Source organism: Alexandromys fortis, unplaced genomic scaffold (genome assembly GCF_014885135.2).
Source record: "Alexandromys fortis isolate MF-2015 unplaced genomic scaffold, M_Fortis_MF-2015_v1.1 scaffold_45, whole genome shotgun sequence".
Classification (NCBI taxonomy): Eukaryota; Metazoa; Chordata; class Mammalia; order Rodentia; family Cricetidae; genus Alexandromys; species Alexandromys fortis.
Window position 1 is genome coordinate 5,525,334 of NW_026067926.1, and position 23,540 is coordinate 5,548,873.

At 46.5% G+C, this 23,540-nt stretch overlaps 1 protein-coding gene across 1 annotated transcript in view; it reads left to right on the forward strand.

Moving 5' to 3' along the window:
- Dnah3 (dynein axonemal heavy chain 3) overlaps nt 1–23,278 on the forward strand; it is a 171,033-nt gene extending 147,755 nt beyond the window's left edge. The window contains exons 54-62 of the mRNA XM_050143254.1: nt 2,915–3,140; nt 6,377–6,621; nt 9,307–9,423; nt 11,330–11,484; nt 13,280–13,447; nt 14,717–14,859; nt 17,110–17,314; nt 18,768–18,905; nt 20,748–23,278. Of these exons, the coding sequence (XP_049999211.1) occupies nt 2,915–3,140; nt 6,377–6,621; nt 9,307–9,423; nt 11,330–11,484; nt 13,280–13,447; nt 14,717–14,859; nt 17,110–17,314; nt 18,768–18,905; nt 20,748–21,101 (1,751 nt within the window). The 3' untranslated portion in view covers nt 21,102–23,278. The remainder of the gene's footprint in view (nt 1–2,914; nt 3,141–6,376; nt 6,622–9,306; nt 9,424–11,329; nt 11,485–13,279; nt 13,448–14,716; nt 14,860–17,109; nt 17,315–18,767; nt 18,906–20,747) is intronic.
- The last annotated feature ends 262 nt before the right edge of the window (nt 23,279–23,540 follow it).

Sequence of the window (23,540 nt, forward strand, 5' to 3'; positions counted from 1 at the left end):
ATGTAACGGCGTAAGCGAATGCAGACAGATTGTCAAAATATAGACAGCTTTAATGGAGGAATAGACTTACAGAACCACTGTTCCCGCGGAGACCAGGAAAGCAGAAGAGGACGCTGGGAGCATGCTCACCAATTTTATAGGAGAACTTTAGCCTGAGGCGAACACACCCCCTAAGGGGTGGGACTTATCCCTACAGATTGGTTTGGGATTTGTATATTTGTTTGTTTGGTTGTTTGACCGACCTGGAATTCAGTATGTTGACTAGGCTATCCTCTAACACAGAGATCTGCCTACCTCTGCCTTCCCAGAACTGGGATTAAAGGTGTGCACCACCGTGCCCAGCCTGATAGTTCCATTTGTTTTGTTCCAAATTTGTACATTATTTAAAATAGAATTCTGAATTTCATTCTGGTTAATATGCCATCTTTGTTATTTTCAGATGTATTTCTTCCATGGGAGTTTCCTAACACTACTTGCTCTCTAAGGCTGGGTAACAAAAGTACAATGAACTGATGGCTTAACAACAAACCTAGTTTCTTACAGTTATGGAGGCCCCAAGTCCGAGACCAAGGCGTTTGGGGTGATTTCTTTCCAGGCTTCTCTCTTTGGCTCATTAATTTTCTTATAAAATGTTTTGTTTGTTATTTATTTTTGTTTTTCTCTGAGTAATAGGACTGGTTGTCCAGGAACTCTCTTTGTAGACCAGGCTGGCCTCCGAGATCCACCTGCCTCTGCCTTCTCCTGAGTGCTAGGATTAAGGGCGTGCGCACCATGCCCAGTGTCTGCTTTTATTTTAAAGTAGTGTAATTTATTTAAGATGGTATCTATTTGCTTTTTAATATTTATTTTATGTGTGTGGATGTTTGTCAGCATGCATGGCTGTGTACCACATGTGTGCAGTGCCTATGCCTGAGAAGGCTAAAAGAAAGGACATGGGATTCCCTGGAACTAGAGTTACAGATAGTTGTGAGCTGCCATGTGGCTGCTGGGAATTGAACCTGGATCCTCTAGAAGAGCAGTCAGTGCTCTTAATTGCTGAAACATTCTCTCCAGGCCTCTGCTTATTGATTTTTAAGGTAGGGTATTTCCAGCCCAGGCTGCCTTAGCACTCACTATGTAGCCCAGACTAGCCCTAGATCTGGGAAACTTCTGCCTCAGCCTTCAGACTATTGGAGCTGCAGTCATGCGTAGCAATTCTTAGCTCCCTTTGGCTTATGATGCCCATCCTCTGTGTTCACATGGTTTTCCCTCTGTGCATCCATGCCTCCTCCCCTCTGCTCTCATACACTTCTTAGAAGGACATCGGTCAGTCATATTGGATTAATAATTAAAGATATTGTTTTAACCTAGTCGCCTCTAGCAAGACCTACCTCCAGTCAGAGTCACACTGTGAGAAACTGAGGTTGGCACTTCGGTTTATGAGTCAAGGGAGCACCACTGGCCCACTTCAGAGGCCATAGCTAACCCTTGGAGCATTAATTCTGGTTGTTCTGTGTTTTGACTATCCCTTATTATGATAGACGATAGACTTCGTAGTGTGGCTTATACTTTTATAGTAAATTATCCATAACCAAATTTATGTCACTTTGTGGAATCCTCATTGAGTTTTAAGAGTGTCCCCAAAAGAGGTGGCCCCACCTTTCACCACAGGTGTGGGAGAACTATCCTATGGTGTGGGCCTAGGAGAGATGGCTCTGATCCTTGTCTAAGGGGTGGTCCCAGTGGTTCAGACCAACCAGCTCAGCCACCACCCAGCCCCACATCCTGGGCCTTGGGTTGGCCCACCCTAACGTCTGCCCAATCTGTGCCCTGCTGGAGTGTGTGAAGGGACTGGTCTGTGGAACAATAACCACAGCATCACCACGACTCAGGGCTGCAACTGGATGTCTGAGAGGAGTTTCAGTGAGGGCCCAGCGACAATGGTGTGCTGGAGGCCTTGAACCACACCAGTGACTATTGCAATGAACATTTTGTGGGTGGGGCCGACTGGACAAAGGGGTACACTGTGTGACACACTGCAGCACCCCATGCCACTAGGATGAATGAAGAGGGGCTGGAAAGATGGAGGAGGGAGGTGGAGTTTTTTTTTTTTGTTTTGATCTTTTTTAAATTAAATTGGGGGGTCATACTGCAGGGGTGAGGGGTGGGGATGGAGGGACTGGGAGGTGAACAGGATTGGAGTGCATGATGTGAACCTTCCAAAGAATCAATTTAAAAAATGGTTTTGTTTTTTGTTTTTTTTTGTTTTGTTTTGTTTTGTTTTTTTAAATGTATTGTCTCCCCCACCGTAAATAGAACAAGTTTGCACATGCAGATCCTGGTGCTCCAGGGATTTAATTTATGTGAAAATTCTCAGCTAGGAACTCCCCAACTAGAGACTCCTATGAATTCATGTCCCTCATCCCCACGTGAGATGAGCCTGGTGTTCTGATTCTCACTGAAGATCTATTGGCTTTTCCACTCCAGCTTTGGTTCAATAGCATCCATGATTTTTGACCTTTTTAGCCTGAAGTCACAGCCCATAGAGGATCTTACCTTTATATGTAAGTCTTAGTTCCAGCTTCCTGTCCCTTAAGGGCACAAAGCCAGAGCCAGGCATCATGGGGCATATTTGTCATCTCAGCACTTAGGAGGCCAAGGGAGAAGGATTAGTGGTTAGAGTTAGCCTGGACTACATTAACAGGAAACACTGAATAATGAGAATAATACATAGTCCGTGTGTTTAGAAAAAATGACAAACAGGAGCCAGTTGCTGCTCCATTCGCAAGCCTCCCAGATATCTCAAGTTCCACCAAGAGAGATATGATAGAGCAATTAACAGAGGCTAATGAGTTTATTTCTATACCCCAAATCATAACTATTTATTACTCTTATCCATCTCTTCTTTCAAAATCATTTTTCTTCCTGGTCTCAGGTCTGCTGAAGTTTGCAGATGATGTTGGCATGGGAGGTACCAAAACACAGACCATCTCCCTTGGCCAAGGCCAAGGCCCTATTGCTTCCAAAATGATCCACAAAGCCATCCAAGACGGGACCTGGGTGGTCCTTCAGAACTGCCACTTGGCGACAAGTTGGATGCCTGCACTGGAGAAGATCTGTGAGGAGGTTATCATCCCTGAAAACACCAACTCGAAATTCAGGTGAGAGGCCGCCCCATCTGGGCAAGGCTCTGGGACCCAGCTCAAGCACAAGACAGCTGCATTCTGGCAGCTGGCTGTAAAAAGGGGAAAGGGATGACTGATGGGATTTTGTAACATGGATAAGACTTCTCCAAGGACATTCCAGTCAGAAGGAACAGCATTTCTGAAAGTGAAGTTAGCCTGTGACTGTGGGAGATATGGGGCAGGAAGTGGCTAGAGAACTTGATGCAGTCGTGTCTATGCAGGTAGACTGACTGTCATAAAGGTTCTGGGGTTTTATTTCTTTATTTTAGTAGGATTTAGTAACATTTGTTATTACGTGCCACTGGTGTTTGTTTTGGTACAGAAACCTAAACAGATCAAAACAGAGCGTGACTTCAGATGTTAAAAATGCTTTTGTTCAGGGATGTCCATCATCACAAGATGTTCAGGTCAGACTGGGCTGTGCCAGGACAGGGCCTGGACCAGGGATAGAAGAGCCACCTTTTTTCCTTCTACTTAATTCTGAATTTCCTCTTGGGACTTTACAGCCATCAAGGGGCCTGGATCCTAGGGATAGGAAAATTCAAACCAAGGCGGGAGACAAAGGGGGATCCAAGGTGCTTAAGAGGCCTTAGCATACCCTACTCTAGAGCCAACCTGCTGCTCCCTGGTAGGTTCCAGGCCAGACCAAGCCAAGTGTTTCAAAGACAGCAAGCCAGATGTGTGTGTCCAGAAGGAAGGTGACCACATAGCCTTGTCAAGTCCCCAGGAAAGGCCTGTCCTCTGCTCTGCCTGGAACACAAGACTCACGCCCACCTCTGTTCTACACATGTTCACCTGCAGCTGCTCTACCAGGGGAGCCCATGAAATGCCTGGGCCATGGAAGCTGCAAGGCAAAGGCCACTGGGCAGGCCGTGGGGGTGTTGCAGCCAAGAATCACCTGGTGTGAATTCCACACCAGCCAGAACTACATAGCGAGACCCTGTCCCAAAACAAACAAAAAAGAATTATATGACATGGTACCCTCCAAAGGAATTTCCCCTGTTGGGTAGGATGTACCCTGAAGACCCCAACCCTCTATGGGGCTCAGCTGGGATCCCTGTGTTTGAAATCACGGGCCGTCAGGAGTTAAAGGAGGGCAGATGTCTTCCACAGGAGTACTTCCAGTTTGCAGGGAGGGGAGACCACAGTCACCAGAGAATTCCCTGCTTCATTGAGAAGTTCTGAGCAAGCTCCAGCCATCTGGCCTCTCCCCCTCCAACAACAGTTACAGGGGCGGGAGCAGTGAAAAGGTCACAGAGAACCACCCCATAGCCCCCTGGGCTCCTGCAGATGGCGAGAACATGTTTTCACTCCAACCAGTTCTCCCTAGAATGCTTAACTTGGAACTCTTCAGACCAGGACAAAACTCTTGAGCTGTGTGACACAGACGTCAATCACCCATTAGAGTTGAGACCTAGCAGGTAATCCCTGGGAGACTCCAGCAATCCCACAGAATGGGGGAGCAGCATGATATTTGGAGGCTGAAAGGAGAGGCCAGAATGAGTCCAACCATCACTGTTGAGAGAACTGTGTAGACTCACTTTCGGGGCAGTGGGGGGACCATGTGATCCAGGCACCAACATGTGAGAGCCTTGCAGTCAACGTTGTTCAGTAGAAGAGATGGTTTTATATATAAAGGCAGGAATTCCTATGATGTTCCTCACAGGACCGCTGCAGAGGAAGAATGGTCTGGGTAGCCAGAAGAGGGACACCTGGCATCTGGCCAGTGATCACCTGGAGGTCCCACATGCTGTGCGTAGCCCCAGACTCACTGGCAGAGAGTCCCTCACACAGTACTCTGTGACCAGCAGCAGACAGATAACCAGGTGTCCTGACAAGTTCATACACCAGTGCTTCTCAACCTCCCTAATGCTGTGGCCCTTTAATACAGTTCCTCATGTTGTGGTGACCCCCCAACCATAAAAATATGTCATTGCTGCTTCATAACTGTAATTTTGTTACTGTTAGGAATCATAATGTAAATATTTGATACGCAGGGTATCTGATATATCTGATTTGTGACCCTCAGAGGGGTTGAGACCCACAGATTGAGAATATCTGTTATATACAGAGGGCCAATCAGGCTTAGTGATGGGATCCCCAAGAAGACGTGTCCTCAGTGATGGGCTCGGCACAGAGACACAAAACTGTAGGTAGTGACTCAGCTGGGATTGTCTATGGATTCAAGGGTAGAAGAATTGGCACAGGCCTCGAGGCAGAGTTTTACACTTGGTGTGAACTGTTTTCAGTCATGTTTGCAATGTCATTGGCTTTCTCTGCCTCACGCCAGCAGACTTTCTGCATGTGCCCCTGTTGCCCAACCCACGTAGAGAGCAGAGTGCTTCCTGTGGGAGTGTAGGACCCAACCCAGGACCACAGAAACTGGACAGAAGACACGGGGCCAATCCAGGCTCAGGGTCACCTCTTAGAATGCCCACCACCTCCTCCTGGCACGGACACCTGCTTCTGCACTGAGGCCCTCAGGGCCCATAGCTCAGACCCAGACCCAGTGTCCTGTCACAGAACCAGCTCCTCCACCAATCACACTGGCCTGTGAGCCTCCACTCTCAGACAGCTGCCCAGAGCATGCTACCTGCACATTAGGCAAGTCACTCCTATGCCTGGGCCCTGGGGCCCATGCTCAATCGCCAGATGAGATGTAGCAAGACTGTTTCTTACACAATTATTGTTGCTGAAAATACCACTTGTTGTCTGGCATGGCTGCCTGCTCCTCTGATCTGTATTTCTGGACTTCATGGCGCTCTCGTCAAATGGAAAGAGCATTCATAGATGGAACCAGACAGGCTTGACACTCACTTTCAAATCAGGCAGGTTTGTCTTATTCCAGACCAGGGAATGAGATTGGCTTGTGAGCTAAATCCAGCCGGCTGCATTTCTGGTATGGCTTGCCCTCTAATTTTTCTAATATCAGAAAAAGAACCTAGAAAAATGATATTTCATGACACATGAAAATGATATGAAAATCAAATCTTGTCCATACACCAAGTTTTATTGAAAAACATTCATAAATATTCCTATGTTATCTGTGTCTCGGTTATTTGGGCAGGCTTTATGTAAGCCCACCAAGTCTAAAATATTTTTCATTCTGTCACTTATGATAATGGTTAATAATGGTAGCTGTTATTTTTGCCACTATTTATCAGTGTAACTTATGGCATTACTCTGAGCAACCGGGTCTTCTGTCGTTCCAGACTCTGGCTCACGAGTTATCCATCGGAGAAGTTTCCCGTCAGCATTCTTCAGAATGGAATCAAAATGACCAACGAGCCCCCAAAAGGGCTCAGGGCCAACCTTCTCCGCTCCTACCTCAATGACCCGGTCTCAGACCCCGTGTTCTTTCAAAGCTGCACAAAGCCGGTGATGTGGCAGAAACTATTGTTTGGACTTTGCTTTTTCCACGCTATTGTCCAAGAGAGGAGGAACTATGGAGCCCTAGGTGAGACATGACCACATGTCCAGGTGACCTGGAGATAGAACACAGGTGAAATCTACAGGTTTTGCACTGAGATGGTGTGGCCAGAAAGATAATTCCCATGCTCTAGGAATGACCAAGCAAATATTTATGCTAAGTATGAATTGTTGTTTGTCTGGGATTAAATTTTCATATAATACCCCTTTTTTTTCCTCTCTAAATCTGGGAACCTCATAACCAAGTCAATGCAAAAAAGTAAAGAGTGATACTGGGGGATGGGAGCAAGGACCTGAGTTCGGTCCCAGCGGCTACATAAACAGCCGGCATGGGGGCATGCATCTGTAGTCTCAGTGCTGCGGAGGTGGACTGTGTGTGCTGGGCTTGCAGGACACACAGCCCTCCTGGCTGAGGGAGCCCCAGGTTCCAGTAAGAACCCTATCTCAAAATAAATAAAGTGGATGGCATCTGAGGAGTAATGTCCAGGGTTGATCTCTTGCCTCTATATATGTGTGCACACACACAAACACACACAAAAATGATATTTCAAAATTAGGGAACCTCCAAAGAGTGAAGCAGATAATGAACGGGACATATTTATTTTAGGCATAATAACCATGCTCTGGAGAGTTGTCACCAAGGAACCTACAGCATTTGAGTTAATTGCCTACATGTGCATAGTTATGAAATCAGGAATACACCTGGGCACTTGCCTGTATTTAAAAGACTGTAATGCATTTATTTACCAATGGAAATTAACCAGTGAGTAACTAAATAAGCTTGCTAGTTAAACTATCCAACTGCTGTCTTTTTGTCTTCCATGGTGGATGACCTGCCTCACCGATGACCTTGTTCCTTTGGAAGGACCCTCTGTGGGGTCTCCTAACAGTTCTTTAGGTCAATCCAGAGGGAAATTGCCCTCTGCATGGTTCTTTCTGGTTATTCCTTTCCTTCTTTTTTAAAGAACTAATTTCTGAAGTTAGTATACACAGTAATTAATGGGTCTCGTTATGGCATCTCCATACCCAAACCTCATGCTTTGTTCTTGTTCATCTCCTTCCCCCACTGCCTGCCCCACCCGCTCCTCTGGATCCTCTGGGTGATCGCCCTCCTCCAACCCAGGTAGCCCCACAGCCCTGTGACTGCCCATTGAGAGTGGAAGAGAGGGGACAGCCCCAGGCCTGCCTTTCACGCATATCTCCTCCTACCTATCCTCCCCTTCCTACCCACATCCCCCTCCCCCTCCAACCTCTATCCTCCCTCTTCCATCTCTCCCCTCCTACCCTGTCCTCCCCTTCCTACCCACATCCCCCTCCCCCTCCAACCTCTATCCTCCCTCTTCTACCTCTCTCCTTCCTACCCTGCCCTCTCCTTCCTACCTCATCCTCCCCCTCCCACCCGTATTCTCCCCTCCCACCCCATCCTCCTCCCCCCACTCCTGTTGAAGTAGGAGCGGCGGGGCTGCGTCCCCGGCACCCGGCCGCCCGCATGGCTAGGTTATGCCCCAAAATAATTACACGGAAACTGTATTTTTTTAAATACTGCCTGGCCCGTTATCTGTAGCCTCTTATTGGCTAGCTCTTACATATTGTTCTAACCCATTTCTAATATTCTGTGTAGCCCACGAGGTGGCTTACCAGGGAGGATCTTAACCTGCATCTGTCTGGAGTGGGAGAACCATGGCGACTCCTCGACTAAGCTTCTTTTTCCCAGCATTCTCTTCTGTTTACTCCACCTACCTAATTTTCTGTCCTATGAGGGCCGAGGCAGTTTCTTTATTATTAACCAATGAAAGCAACAGATAAGATATAAGACCCACCTCCATCACACTCCATCCTCCCCCTCCCACCCATATTCTCCGCTCCCACCCCATCCTCCTCCTCACATCAGAACTTCAGAAATCTATGCAGCAATTTGTCACCAAGCCAACTATCCCATTGTGCTTTTCTCAGCATATGAGTTTTATTAAGTTGCGTTCTTAATTTGAATATGATTGTTTCAGAGGGAATTACATTTTTTTTGCAAGGGGCTGAAGAAACGGTTCAGTGTTTGATAGCATTTGTTCCTCTTGCACAGAACCCAGCATTGGTTCCTATCGCCCTCACAATGGATTACAAATCTGTAACTCCAGTTCCAGGTGATTCAATGCCTCTAGAATTCTGACCTCTGCAGGCACCAGGCACATACACGGTGCACAGACATACATGCAGGCAAAACACTCACAAACATGAAATAAAAATTAAAAAAAAATACCCTGTGAAATCATCAACCCACAAGTTGAGTATCACTTTCTGGAAGACTGGCCCTACAGCTCTTCCAGAAGTGCGGGAAGAAGCCTCCAGAGCAGCTCCACTGGCCCCCCAGCCATCGCTCCTGCTCAGCTGTGCTGTCCATGTTGGTCTTGGAGCCCCGTGCTCTCCCAGTCTTCCAGGCAGGCTGAATAAATCCTGTCCCATAGACTCCAGGACATTAACATCTTCCTTCACGAACGGGGAGACCCATAAGGAAGCCGATTCTAGAATGGATGCTTTCTCAGGCAGAATGGCTGCCGTGTTGCTAATAAATCAAGGCAAATAGTCAGCTAGGTGCTAAATACTCAGGGCTGAAAGAGGCCCTTGATCCGTAGTGATGCTTACCTTTCCTGCTCAGTTTCTGAGTGGAAATTAAGAGCTCTCAGCGCCGAAGTCTGTAATTCTTCTCTGCCTCTCGCAGGTTGGAATATCCCCTATGAATTCAATGAATCTGACCTGAGGATTAGCATGCGGCAGATCCAGATGTTTCTCAATGATTACAAGGAGGTGCCCTTTGAAGCGCTGACCTACCTGACAGGTATTTACGGACAGAGCTTTGCTGCCCTTATCTTCTGGCACCATTTTCCACGCTCTTGCTCTTCAGATCCTACCCTCCATCAGTCACTCCTCCCTCGTTCATTCAAAAAATACCGATCTTCTGCCTGCTAAGGCCTCTTGTCATGTGGGACACAAAAAAAAAAAAAAAAAAAAAAAAAAAAAAAAACAAAGCCAGAATTAAGATACAGGCTTCCACGGCCAGGTGGCTTAGTCTGAGATGACAGAAAATGTAAACAAACAAATGACAATGCGGTGTTAAGTGTGCTAACAGAAACACGCATGGGCTGAAGAGATAGCTTGGTCCATCAAGTGTTTGTTTCATACATAAAAAGTTTGGCACTTTGGTATGTGCTTGGGATCCCAGTGCCAGAGAGGCAGAGACAGACAGATGGCTAGAGTTTGCTAGCCAGCAGCCTGGTGTAAATGGCAAATACCAGGCCAGTGAGAAGGTGGGCAGTGCCTGAGCAGGCATGATACCTGAGGCTGACCTCTGACCTCCACACATATGTGCACATACGTGCCCATGTAAAAGAAAGAGGGCTGAATAGGGGCTGCTCTTCCACAGTTCTGTAGAGGGCTCGAGCGCTCACAGGTAAGCACTGGGAAACCAATGGTAATCAGGCAGGGTTGTCTCCTCCATGGAAGGAACACATCCTCAATGGAGGGAATGTATGCTGTTTCCCAGCAGAAGGCTAGGAGCAGATGTTGCTAATGACCTGGTGACCTCTGCTGTCTGTAGAGTCAGGCCTCACTCAGCTCCCCCAGAATGTTTATCCCAGACTCTCCCTCCCTAGACCTACTTATGGTTGGAACCACCTGCAGTGTGTTCCAAATGAACTTTGCTGAAGGTCTGGGGATGTTCATAAAGAGCTGAAGCAGTCCAAAGGGCCTGGCTCACAGCGAAGATGCTCTTGTAGGGCTCACCTTACTCAGTACGAGTTTCCTTTAACTACCTGTCTGTGGCTCTTCCAACTTAGGCTGCTTACGTTCCCCTTTAACTTCATTCTAATTTTCCTTTCCTGAAATGGATGAGCTTGGAATGAGCCCACCTTTCTGGGTACACTTGTACGTGTGTGTGTGTGTGTGTGTGTGTGTGTGTGACACACAATCTCTCTGTGTAATGCTGACTGTCCTGGAATTCATAATGTAGACCAGGCTGGCCTTGAACTTAGAGATCCACCTGCTTCTGTCTCCCAAATTCTGGTATCAAAGGACTGTGCCACCATCCCTGGTGAATGATATAGTTCCATATGTATAAATCTGAGTACATAAATCCAAGTCTCAAAGACTGATGATGAGGAGGTGGCTTAGAGTTGAGAAAGTCAGACGTCAAAAGAGTATGTGAAGAAGACAATGTCTTTCTGAAGTATGTATGTGTAAGGACCACCTCTTCTTATCCACAGCTGTATAAACTGGGCCCTCCAGTTCCCATTGCTTCTGACCTAAGAAAAAGCTAAGTGTCAAGATGGAATTAGAACTCTTGACTATTTCATTCCAGAGCCTTCGGCTTAAATCGTATTTCATATATATATATATATATATATATATATATATACATATGTAAACACTCAGGGGGAATTGTCTGGAAGATTCTTTAACATGAATAATTACCTTTGGTAAAATGTTTGATAATTATATCAGTTTCCTCCATCTAGACTCTCTTTCCTAATCCTCGATATGGGGAATGTGTATTATTTTTGATAACCACTATAAAACACAAAAGACCTTTCCAGCCATGCTGGGTATGGTGTAAGCAACCCTGTGTCCTTGGACCACCTGTGCTAAAAGAGGGATGCTTGGCTAAAAGAAACCGCTGCTCAAAGCTAATGTGTAAGTTCATGACAGCCATCCCTGTGCTCAGCTCCTTCTGCTGATGTTGTCCCCAGGGGAATGTAACTATGGGGGCAGAGTGACTGATGACAAAGACAGGCGTCTCCTGCTGTCCCTCCTGTCCACATTCTACTGTAAGGAAATTCAAACGGATCACTACTACATTGCTCCTGGAGACACATACTACATCCCTCCCCACGGCACCTACCAGGTAAAGGATCTTTGCTCTCAGACTATAGCTAGAGCCTACAGAATGTCCATGGAAAGCCCAGCTATTCAGCCTTGGGCTTCTTTATTTAGGTCCATAATCTGTTCCTACTATTCCATGGAGCCCTCAAGAGAGATAATGTTGTTTAATGAATGTTGGGTATTTGGGGTAGATAGGTCTTTTTTTTATTATTTTTATTTTTTAGACAAGGTTTCTCTGTAGCTTTTGGTTCCTGTCCTGGAACTAGCTCTTCTAGACCAGGCTGGCCTCAAACTCACAGAGATCCGCCTGCCTCTGCCTCCCAAGTGCTGGGATTAAAGGCGTGCGCCACCACTGCCCGGCCAGATAGGGTCTTTAAGATATGGATTCTATCTGGAATAGTGGGGGGGGGGACAGTTAAGTTGAAGGCCTGTGGGGACTGGGAGATACTCGTGGATAAAAAGATTGCCACACAAGTGTAAGGATCAGAGTTTGGATCATCCAGAATCTACATACGCTACAGTCCTAGCACACATAGGGAGGATGGAGGCAGAGACAGGAAGATCCCTGGAAGCCTGTGGGCTAGCTAGCCTGATGGACAGTGATTAGAACAAGAGACTCTGACTCAAGGAAGGTGGAAGATGAGGACCAACACCCAAGGTTGTCATCTGACCTCCACATGCACTCCATGGCACATACATGCCTGTACTCACATACAAACGTGCACATGTACACACACACACACACACGAAGGTAAAGGCTTAGTAGTGAACATGTTGATAAATGCAGATCAAATAAGGATTCAAAGGTAACAACAGCAGTTGAGGAGAGATATGGAAGGCTTCTGTGGCAACCCCTGCCCCCACCTCACCCCCAAGAAAGGGTAGCAGTCTAGACAGGAAGCCATCAAGGAGAACTCTTGAAAACTGGGCTAGGGATGCTGGGGTGTAGCTCTCCACATCTGATGGTTACTGGTAGAGGTGTGGGTGAGGAGGGACTCACTTTTCTTTGGGGGGGCTGACCACTGAGAACTTGACCACGTTCCAGTGATTATGTGGACAATACAAACTGAACTTTTTTAAAATCTATTTTTTGGGGGGAGGCCAAAAGGATGGGAGGGGCTGGGAGGAATGGGAGGTGAGGGTGACTGGGGTGTTTATGTGAGATTTCCAAATAAGTGAAAGAATAGTATGCTAACAAAAAGAAGAAAATAAAATGAGATAAAGCAGTGCCCCCCAAAAGGTGACAACAGAAAAGCTGGGCAGGCATGGTGGCGCAGAGCCATAATCCTAGCCCTCAGTACGCTAAAGCAGGATTCTAGATAGGAGGCCAATTTGGGCCACATCTGAAGACCCTGTCTTTAAAAACCAATGGCTAAAGAGGAAGGACAGAACAACTAGATAAGGAAAGAAGAGGAGATGTGGAAACAGGAACTGTGGAGGGAGGACGCAAAAGACCTTACTCTCCCTGCTCTGAGCCTTCTTTATGAGCTTGTCCGTCTCCCCACTTAGAGACAATGGGCTTGGGGTTGTAGGTGAACTAGGATCCAAACTCAGATCTATGTAACTGTAAAGTCAGCTACTTAGGAACAGAGAGAAGGCCAAAGGTGGGAGGAGAACGTCAAGCCTGCCTGCTCTGAGACTCTCCAGGACACTGTAGGAGGAATAGCCCGGGGTTTGCTCAGCCGTCCTGGCTGGGAAGTGAAGGCAGATACCACTGAAATAATGTGGTTTCTTTTTGAGATGGGCTTAGCCATGCTGCGTCACCTGCGGGACCCCAGGGGCCCTACCCTGATACCAACTGAAGATTTCCTTTCCAGTCCTACATTGAGTACCTCAGGACCCTCCCCATCACAGCACACCCGGAAGTCTTCGGGCTCCATGAGAATGCTGACATCACCAAGGACAACCAGGAAACCAACCAACTCTTCCAAGGAGTGCTGTTGACCCTGCCAAGACAGTCGGGAGGGAGTGGAAAGTCCCCTCAGGTAACTAGGCTTCCATCTAGCAGGCCTTTGAGACTGTGGGTGGTGAGCAGAAAGGCAGCAACACAGAGGCCTTGGCATAGATCTCTGGGGTAAGGCACTTCGGCCTACTGCCAGGTACTCAAATACAGAACACAAAAGGAGTTTCCAAAATTCTGGTTATTTCTGTTAAAAAAAAAAAGTTCACAAATTTTTCTATGTCATATACCCCCTATTACTAAATGTACTTTTGCTTAGAAATATTTATTTTAACAACTGCAAGTCAAACCATAAGTGGAGACCTAATATAATTTCCATTAAGTTGTGATTGGGACAGAAGAAAGGAAGGAAGAGAAGAAGACAGACTATGTTGTAGGTTCTTCGTGAGTGATATTGCTAGCTGAAGTCCTAGAGCCGAGGCCTTGGTGGCTTCTGACTAAAGGGAGGGAGGGATCCGTGAGGGTTAGAGAACTATCAAATTAGCACCCATCTGAGACCTTCTGTTCGAAAGGAATGGAAAGAGAAAGACATCAAAACTTGAAAAGAGTAATTTTCCCACCATGTAATTGACGATTGTTTATTCTGGGCTCTGGAGACAACCACAGTTCTTCTAGCAATCCCAGTGCATACACTGGCCAGCACTATCATACTCCGAGTATAAGTGACAAAACAAAACAAAACAAAACCTTCTCTCCAGGGAACCTTGAGAGGAGTGACCAGCCGGCTTCACGTCCTTCATAAAATCAATGGGAGAACCAGACTCAGAACTAACTGTGTCTCTTGTCTGACTCTATGAATCTCTCAATCTCCTCCCTGCTCCCCCTCCCCTGCCTCTCCTTCTGAGCTGCCTCATCCAACACGTGCCAGGTTTGACATCGCTAACTGGGTTCATTTACTCTAAGGGGTAATTGGAATGGTCACCAGCCTGGTTGGTGTCCGAATACAGGGGTAGGGGAAGAACCTCTTTTCAGCAAACCAGCCCCACTGGGTGGGGAAGCTATGAGGCTCTGTCATATTGTTCCCTTCCCTACTTGGCTAACCCCAGTGCCACAGGCTTGTCTTGCTCAACAGTAAAGCTTGACCTACTGCCTTCCCAAGTGCCTCTGGTATTGAGAAAGAGTTCCCAACTATGGGAGCTGTGGGGGATTCTTACTAGGGGTGACCTTGAAGGGGTCAGCGGTCTATGCTGCCCTTAGGTTAGGAAGGGCCAATGCTTGCATCAAATGTCCCTAAATAAAGTACCCTGTCTGCTGGCATTACTTCTCATTCTCTCTCTCTTGTCTGTACTTAAAGGAAGTGGTTGAAGAGCTAGCGCAGGATATACTGTCCAAGCTTCCTAGCGACTTTAACCTGGAAGAGGTCATGAAGATGTACCCCGTGGTCTATAAGGAGTCTATGAATACCGTCCTAAGGCAGGAGCTCATCAGATTCAACAGGTGGGCCCAATGATCTTGCTTGACTCTTGAAAGTGGGAGCCTGTGCAGTAGTAACTAAGAAGGACACTTGGTTGGGTATTGCTGTGCAGGGACAGCTGTTTGTCCTACCCAAGGAGAGAGCTGTAAAACAGAGTGACCCCAGCATTGTTGACCATGTATTAAATCACTCCCGCTCCTCTCTCCGTCATTCCCTTGACTCTATCAAGTTCAAATCGATACCAAGCATAGCTAATAGCGGAAGAAGTCATCATAGCTCTTTTGAATGAGCCTCTAATGTCAGGTATGGCTCCAAATACTCTTCAGAGCTCTCATTAGAACCATTCACAATGAGTATGATATGACATTATTCATTTCAACCACTACTTTACAGATGAGAAGACTCAGCGAGATGAGCTAAGTCCTCATTGATCTAGACACCAGCTCTAGTGCCTTCCCTTTTGTGTTTCAGTGACCACGGGGGCCACTCTTTAATGACTGCCAGGATCTTCACTGGCCCTATCAGTGGCTGTTCCCACAGCAGAGGACAAGGGCTACAGCAAACCCCCAGTTTCAGTAGGATTCTAGCATCCTTCCATATTCCCCATTTCTGTGCATTCAGCCCAGTGGCAGGGGAAGTCCAAAATGGTTAGGCAACAATGTAGTTTCTGATTCATGGGTCTGTGACTTGTGTCTTCTGGGGCAAGTATTCCTTAGGTACTAAAACCTTGAGCCTAGCAGAGGTTACAGTTGCAAGAACAGGACAATAGGAAAGCAGTAATTGCGTCTTTCAGGTGTACTATAGACGGCGGTGCAGTCCCTCATGCAATAGTTCGTCTCTTGCATCTTAGGCAGCTCGTGCATCCGATCTGAATCGTGACTCCCTCCTGCTATGAAACTCAGCGTTTGCTCATACTCTTGCCCGCTGGGTTGAGATTCGACAAGCTAGTCACAGTGGCAGGTTTTTGCTTTTTGTTTCTTTTTTACACTCAACTGAACTCCTCTGGGCTGAGCCAGGTCTCAGAATGGAGGGGTCAGAAAAAGGCAGGTGTTCTTGCCCACTCGCAAGCTGCCCTTTAGTTGCCCTTTCTCAGGTATACGCCTCATAGTTTGTATAAAGGACAACTTTGGCAATGTGGATTAAAAGTCCTAAACCATAGGTACTCTTTTATCAAAAGCCTATTACTAAGAGAGTAATTAGAAATTCGCACAAAAGCAGATTTAAATGGATTTTTCTGGCAATGTTGTTTGTAAATGACAACTACCTACGAATAGTCTTTTCTTTCTTTCCTTCTTCCCTCCCTCCCTGTCCTTCTCTCCCTCTCCCCCCCCTCTCCACCTTCCCTCTCTTCAGTATCTCACTTTGTAGCCCTGGTTGCCTGGAAATCACTATGTAGACCAGGCTGGCCTTGAGTTCATGACTTAAAGGTGTGTGCCCCCATGCCCAGCTTAGGGATAATATGTCAATGGTAGAGAAATAGTTGAATAAAATAAAATGCTGTACAGTCATTGAAAAGGACAATTTAGCCAGCTTGGTCTACAAATTCTAGGACAGCCAGGGTGGTTACAGAAAATCCTTTCTCGAGAAAAAAAAAAAAAGCAAATGAAAAAACAAACAAACAAACAAACAAAAAGGATTATTTGGGGCTGGGGAGATAGCTCAGTGCTTTCTATGCCAGCAGGCAGGGCTGTGTTTGGATTCCCAGCACCACAGAAGCTAGGCCTGGTGATGGACAGCTGTAATCCCAGCACAGGGGAGCAGGGACTTCCTGTGCTCAATGACCAGGCAGTCTAAGCAATCAATGAGCTCCAGGTGAGAGACCCTGGCTCAAAATTATCAGGTGGAGAGGGATGGGGGAAGACACCCAGAGTCAACCTCTAGCTTCTACACACGCGTGCACATTGGCACTCATGGGCATGCATCACATACACACGAAACAGCAACAGGACAACTTAGAACTATGTTGTAGTGCTACCTGCCTGCAATTCCAGCACCTGAGAGGCTGAGGCAAGACACAATGCGCTAAGAACCAAAGACAGATTCCAAAAAGGTAATACAGAATGACTTCATTAAAAACATGATTTGTGTTTCTAAAGAAAACAAGAAAGGCGTACATTGAAGTTATTTTTAGGTGGCAATGTTACGGATGATGGCATTTTCCTCTGTATCGTTGACCTTTGAAAGGGGAGCAGGATAAAAGGAGCACATTTGGTGCACTTGAGCAGAAGGGACCCCTACAAAGCTGGGCTCAGCCTGCTCCTTTATCCTTGCAGGCTGACCAAAGTGGTTCGCAGAAGCCTTATTGATCTTGGCCGTGCCATCAAAGGGCAAGTCCTAATGTCCTCAGAGCTGGAGGATGTCTTCAATAGTATGCTTGTGGGGAAAGTGCCAGCCATGTGGGCAGCCAAGTCCTACCCATCACTGAAGCCACTGGGGGGCTACGTGGCTGACCTATTGGCCCGTCTGGCCTTCTTCCAGGTACCTGGGAGTCTGGGGAATTGGCTACCTGGGGTGCTCAGTCAGGTGGAGATGACATTCTGAGGTAGCAGTTGGGGAGGAGGGTTGGCAACTGTATAGCATCCTGGGTTGGGTATTTGGGACCAGCCTTTCCAGAGCTGGGTCAGTGGGGAGGCAGAGACTTTTCCAAGTCCTTCCTTGGAGGTATTATCTATAAAGGTAGGAGTAAAAACTAGGAAAAAAAGTCACAAGCTGGAGGCCTATGGGCACAACTGGCCAATGGATATACTTATTATAACTGTCTAGTAGCATGAACTTTTTTGAACTGATACATAAACATTGGATTTTTTTACACATTGGGGCTGGGCTATAGCTCTATGGTAGAACACTTGCTTAGCATCTGTGAGGTCTAAATTCAATCTAAGGGAAAAATAAAGAAAAACCAACAAACAAAAAAGACCAGACTGGCAGGGGTGGGGGTGGATAAGTCTAGATGTTTGTCCTGAGAAACGTCGAAGACCAGCTTCACTGCATGGCCACTGTGGGGATGGCCGCTGTTGCTCAGTGCAGAGGCGACATGGATTGCCCTGCTTGAATTCCCAGGATCAGCTTTGGACCCACGTTTAGAGCAGAAACACATTGTTTGTACCTTCATTTCAGAAGAGAGAAAGTGTACATTAAATCAAGAGGACTCTTTGCAAAAAAAAAAAATAGAAAAAGAATATTTTTTGTGAGGCCCATTTCCATGCTCCTCTTAGTTCTTTTAAGATGTATTCTTAAAAGATGGTTCAGGGGTTTGGAACGCCAGTTGCTCTCCCAGGGGACCCACATTTGATTCTTAGCCCCCACATAGTGGCTCACACTGTCAGTTACTCCAGTACCAGGGAATATGACACCTTCTCTGGTCTCCTGAAGCACCAGTCATATATGTGTGGGACACAGATATACATGCAGTCAAAACCCCCATACACATAAAATTTTGCCAGGAAGTGGGGCACATGCCTTTAATTCCCATATTTGGGAGGTAGAGGCAGGTGGGTCTCTGAGTTCAAGGTCAGTCTGGTCTACAGAGTGAGTTTAGGATAGCCCGGACTACACAGAGAAATGTCTTGATGAAAAAAAAAAGAAAGAAAGAGAGAAAGAGAGAAAGAAAGAAAGAAAGAAAGAAAGAAAGAAGAAAGAAGAAAGAAAAGGGAAAACAGATTTAATACTTGTGCGTGTGTGTGTCTGTTATGCACATGTATGTGCTGTTTGTCTGTTATGCACATGTGTATGTGTATACAGGTGCTGGAAGATGGAACTGGATCCCAAGAGATGGCTGTGAGTTGCCTGACATGGGTGTTGGAAACTAAACTCTGGTCCAATGCAAAGCGCTCTTAATCTCTGAGTCATCTCTCTCATCCCATGCTTACCTTGTTTTAACCTATTATTGATGCATTGTAGATTCTCAGTTTTGATTTCTATGGTTCTATAGGAATGGATCCTTAAAGGCCCCCCTGTGGTCTTTTGGATCTCTGGATTCTACTTTACACAGTCCTTTTTGACGGGAGTTTCTCAGAATTATGCCAGGAAATACACCATCCCCATTGACCACATCGGATTTGAATTTGAGGTAGGGATCTTGCGAACCGGGACAGCTCAGGGGATCAGCCTAAGATAATGCTTCCGTCTTCCTGCAAATACGTGTTTGTGTGGAGGGACAAATGCTTCGGAAGTGGGACAAGTAAAGAGTTTAGCATGGCTTACGCTGGCTCCAGAAGCTATTTTTGACACGGTTACAGCACTCCCAAGCCTCTGTCCCTGTGCAAAGAGAAAGGAATTTGGTGACAGTGAGATGCAAGCCTGGTAGCCTGAGCTTGATTCCTGGAGACCAAACGGATGTGAGAGGAGAGAACCAATTCTGCAGAGTTGGCCTTTGATACACACACACACACACACACACACACACACACACACACTTCACAATAAGAAATACATATTTTTTAAAAAAAAAAAAAAACCTCCTTTTTCCAAAGGAAAATTCTGTCACCATCATGTCAAGAAAATGAGTCTCCCCCGCCAGTTCAGCATCCTCACTTGGAAGAATGCTAGTGTCCTTAGATAGGCCCTAGAAATGGAAAAACCATTCCGTTCACAACAAAAACCATTACAGTTAGATTGAGAATGATGACAGATGGAGCTTGCGATCCTCTGGTCCATTATGATCTCCATCAGTTCCTACTGTCCTTAGACCACTTTCTGCTCTATAGGGAGGACTCCAAGGAATCACCTCTGTCACTGCTGTCCTGTGACAAAACACCCCAAGCAAGGCAGGCTTTGTGGAGGAAGGGTTGATTGGCTCACAGTTCCAAGTTCTAGTGCGTTACTGGAGGAAGTCAAGGCAGGAACTTAAAGACAGTGGCTCTCAAGCCTCCTAATGCTGCGATGCTCTAACACAGTTCCTCACATTATGGTGACCCCCAACCATAGAATTATTTTTGTTGTTGCTACCTTAGACCACAATTTTGCTAGTTATGAATCATAATGTAAATATCTGTGTTTTCTGATGGTCTTGGGTGACCCCTGTGAAAGGGATGTTTGGCCCTCCAAAGGGGTGGAAACCCACAGGTTAAGCACCTCTGATAGCAGCGCACCCACAGTCAAGGGCAGAGAGAAACACGCGGATCCTGGCCTGCTTGCTAGTACTCAGATCCTCCACTGCTCTTCCCCCTGCCCCCAAACAGGGTTTCTCTGAGTATCCCTGGCTGTCCTGAAACTCACTCTGTAGACCAGGCTGACCTCAAACTAATCCCCACACTTGGGAGGCAGAGGCAGGAGGACCTCTGAGTTTGAAGCTTTCTCTACAGTCCAGGACCCAGCGCATGAGACGGTGCTGCATGCGTTCAGTGGCCTTCCCACCGCTATGAAGACAATAGAGTCCCTCACAGACATGCTCACAGGCCAGCCCAATGTAGCAACCCCTCTGAGGCAAGGCTGACATATAACTACCCAGCACACTGACTCCTCAGAGCCAGCCCTTTGCATATTCAGCTATTCTAGGAGCTGGTTCTCAGTCGGGGCAAGGCTTTAAACCACAGAAATTAGTTTTTTAAAAAGTACATCAAAAATTTATTCCTCCACTTCACCTTTCACTCCAGAACTGTTTTATCAACTTGCCCCTGATTCAGAGTCTAACCATGCATTTTCTATATTTAGGTTCCAAAAGGGAGAAGCAATTGGGTAAGGTCACGAAGTAAACAGGAGTGGCCTCCTGACTCCTAACTTTCCCTGTGCCCACCATATAGAACAGCAGGAAGCTGCCTAGGAACCAGACTTGGCTCACAGCTGATAAGATTCATCACAGACGCCCTAGTTCTTGGTAGAGCTGGACCTGGCAGCTAGGCGGTTCTTATTATTACCACGTGTAAGGAGACTAGTAGGTGGTTGTGAGACTCACAGCTTGCCGTTCTTTCAGGTAACCACCCAAGAAACAGCTATGGAGAGTAGCCCAGAAGACGGGGCCTACATCAAAGGGCTTTTCCTCGAAGGTGCCCGTTGGGACAGGAAAACGATGCAGATTGGAGAATCTCTCCCCAAAATCCTCTATGACCCCTTGCCCATCATTTGGCTGAAGCCCGGGGATAGTGCCTCGTTCCTGCATCAGGACATTTATGTGTGTCCAGTGTATAAGACAAGTGCCCGGAGAGGGACCCTCTCGACCACCGGCCACTCTACTAACTACGTCCTGTCCATTGAACTTCCGACAGACATGCCCCAGAAACACTGGATAAACCGAGGCGTGGCCTCACTGTGCCAGCTGGATAACTGACAGCAGGGGGTCTTAATATTGAGAGTAAACGGCATTTTATTCTCCATTACAATATAGCCTTTCTTTCTTGAGTCGTATAGTACGAAGGTGATGACGATGCAATAATTACATCAATGGAGCCGGAAATTTCATAGCAGCCCTATAAAGCAGGTTATTATCATTATTATCGTTACCTTTTTATGGCTGCAGAAACCAGAAGATGGGTAATTCCTCCAAATCACACAGGTAGTGTGATTCTCCACCTAAACTTTTGGTCATTTGACTTAAGCTTGCTTAGAGTTATTATTATTATTATTTCCCTTGGGTTTGGCTGTGACTGTCACACTTTCAGTCACTTGCACAGCCATCAAGGCCCCATCAGCGATTTGGAAGGCTTGAACATTTTTTTCAAGGCTTTTGGTATATTTTGTTAAGACTATTTTGTGCGGACATGTCTGAATGTGGGTATGCACATGTGAGTTCAAGTGCCCAAGGAGGTCAGAAGAAGGCATTAGGTCTCTGGAAATGGAGTGGCAGACAGTTAAGAGCTGCTCTGTGAGGTGCTGAGAAGGAACCCAGATCCTCTGCAGGAGCAACAAGCGCTCTTAACCACTGGGCCACTCCAGGCTTCACTTGCTGTATTTTAACCACACCGCCTACAACAACCTTAGGTGGTAAGGATTATCATCACTTCTACTTTACTGGTGCTAATTTGGTTCCAGTCAGTCCGTGGTAGAAGTTCAGCTACTGCTTGGTGCCAAGGATTGAGCCCATGGCCTCAGTCACTCTAGGTGAGCACCGGCACGGAACTACAGTTCCTGGCTAAGCTTCAGCCGCTTTTCTATCAGTCACATGGATGGGCTAACTTCATCCTGGAGAGGTGAGAATAGCCTATTTGTTGTTCGCCTATCGTGTGCAGGTTTTGTGCCCACGCCTTTGACTAACTTGCTCACTCCTGTGCGCTGGGAATAATTGTCCCCACCACCTGGTTGCTCAGGGAAGAGGAAAGAGCCTGCCTAAGAATAACACAGCTTTTCTGCACTGCACAGCCAGGTGGGGGTTCCCTGGCTCTGGAATCCATGTCTGTTTCACTGCCACATGCTGCCTCCGCGCCAATGAGTTGGAAGAGACTAGTTCCAGCCTCATGACTGTGTCCAAGGAATTTCCATCCCTAGATTCCCTCCAGAAAGAGACAAAAACATCAGATTCCTGATATTCTTCCCTGACTCTCTCGTGTAGCTTTAGGCTCTAAGTGGCTTTATTTAAGGTGTGCAGAGTGGAGCAGATGTGGGTTATATGGTGTGGCTTTCCTACCTCTTTGCTAGAAACAAATGCCTTGATTCAGGCCCTGTGACTTTTCCCGAATGTGGCAAGCCTCCGAGAATGAAATAAAGGTATTCCAGAAGACTCTAGTTTAAATTTCTTCATGGTGTCAAGCAAATTCTGAGTTGAGCAAGCCAGCCAAGTGCCCAGAAAGAGTATGTGTATCGTAATAGAGACAGTGAGAAAGTACACTCCTACTCAAAGTAGGTCACTAAAGGGATTTTTAAGGAAAGAAATATAATCCTTGCCAATATGTAGATAAATCAGAATGAACTGATAGCTAGGACTGTATCATTCCAAATATAATACAGTCAGTCAAGTGAGACAGTAAGATGGTTAGGACCCAAACCCATAACTCTTGGGAGGGTAGCTCAGCCATACTGCAGGCTGCAGAAGAGCTGGCACAAGGGACTGCTAAGAGAACCAATGAATCTTAATTATAGTTCTCCAACTCCAACTTCATTCCGCACCGAAAAGCCGAGAGAGGCAAGGGCTGTCTCATTCCTCAAGGGTCAAGGGGCAGAATGTTTTTGCATGATGGATGATATTTTTGAAATGTAAAATATTTCCTCTACTTTGAAAACAAAGATTGCCCTAAATTTGAGGTCACTTTCAGTTGGGGTCAATGTGGTAATGATGTTTCTTCCTGGGAAAGGGACAATGTCCTTCAGAAATCATGGTGATTTTAGAAGCTAGAGTCTTGGGCAAAGATGGTCAGAATTCAACTCATCGAGAAGCAGTAAGCTCTGCTTATAAATAGCTAGCAGATGACATCAGGCAAACCTAGTGTATTAGTTAGGGATCTCTAGAGGAACAACACTGATAGAATGAATTAATCTCTCTATATATATACAATAAATCCATATCTATACATATCTGTGTGTATTTATTAGAGCGGCTTACAGGCTGTGGGTCGGCTAGCCCAACAATGACTGTCTACGAATGGAAAGTCTGAGAGTCCATGAGGTTGGATGGCTGTCTCAGATGGTCTTCAGTGTATGCTAGAATCCCAAAGACGTAGGCTCTAAAGCCAGCAAATCAAGAGTGAGGGCAAGCAGGCAAAGAGTAAAAGCTTCCTTCTCCCCTGTCCTTCTACATACGCTGCTACAAGAGGGTATGGCCCAGATAAAAGGTGGA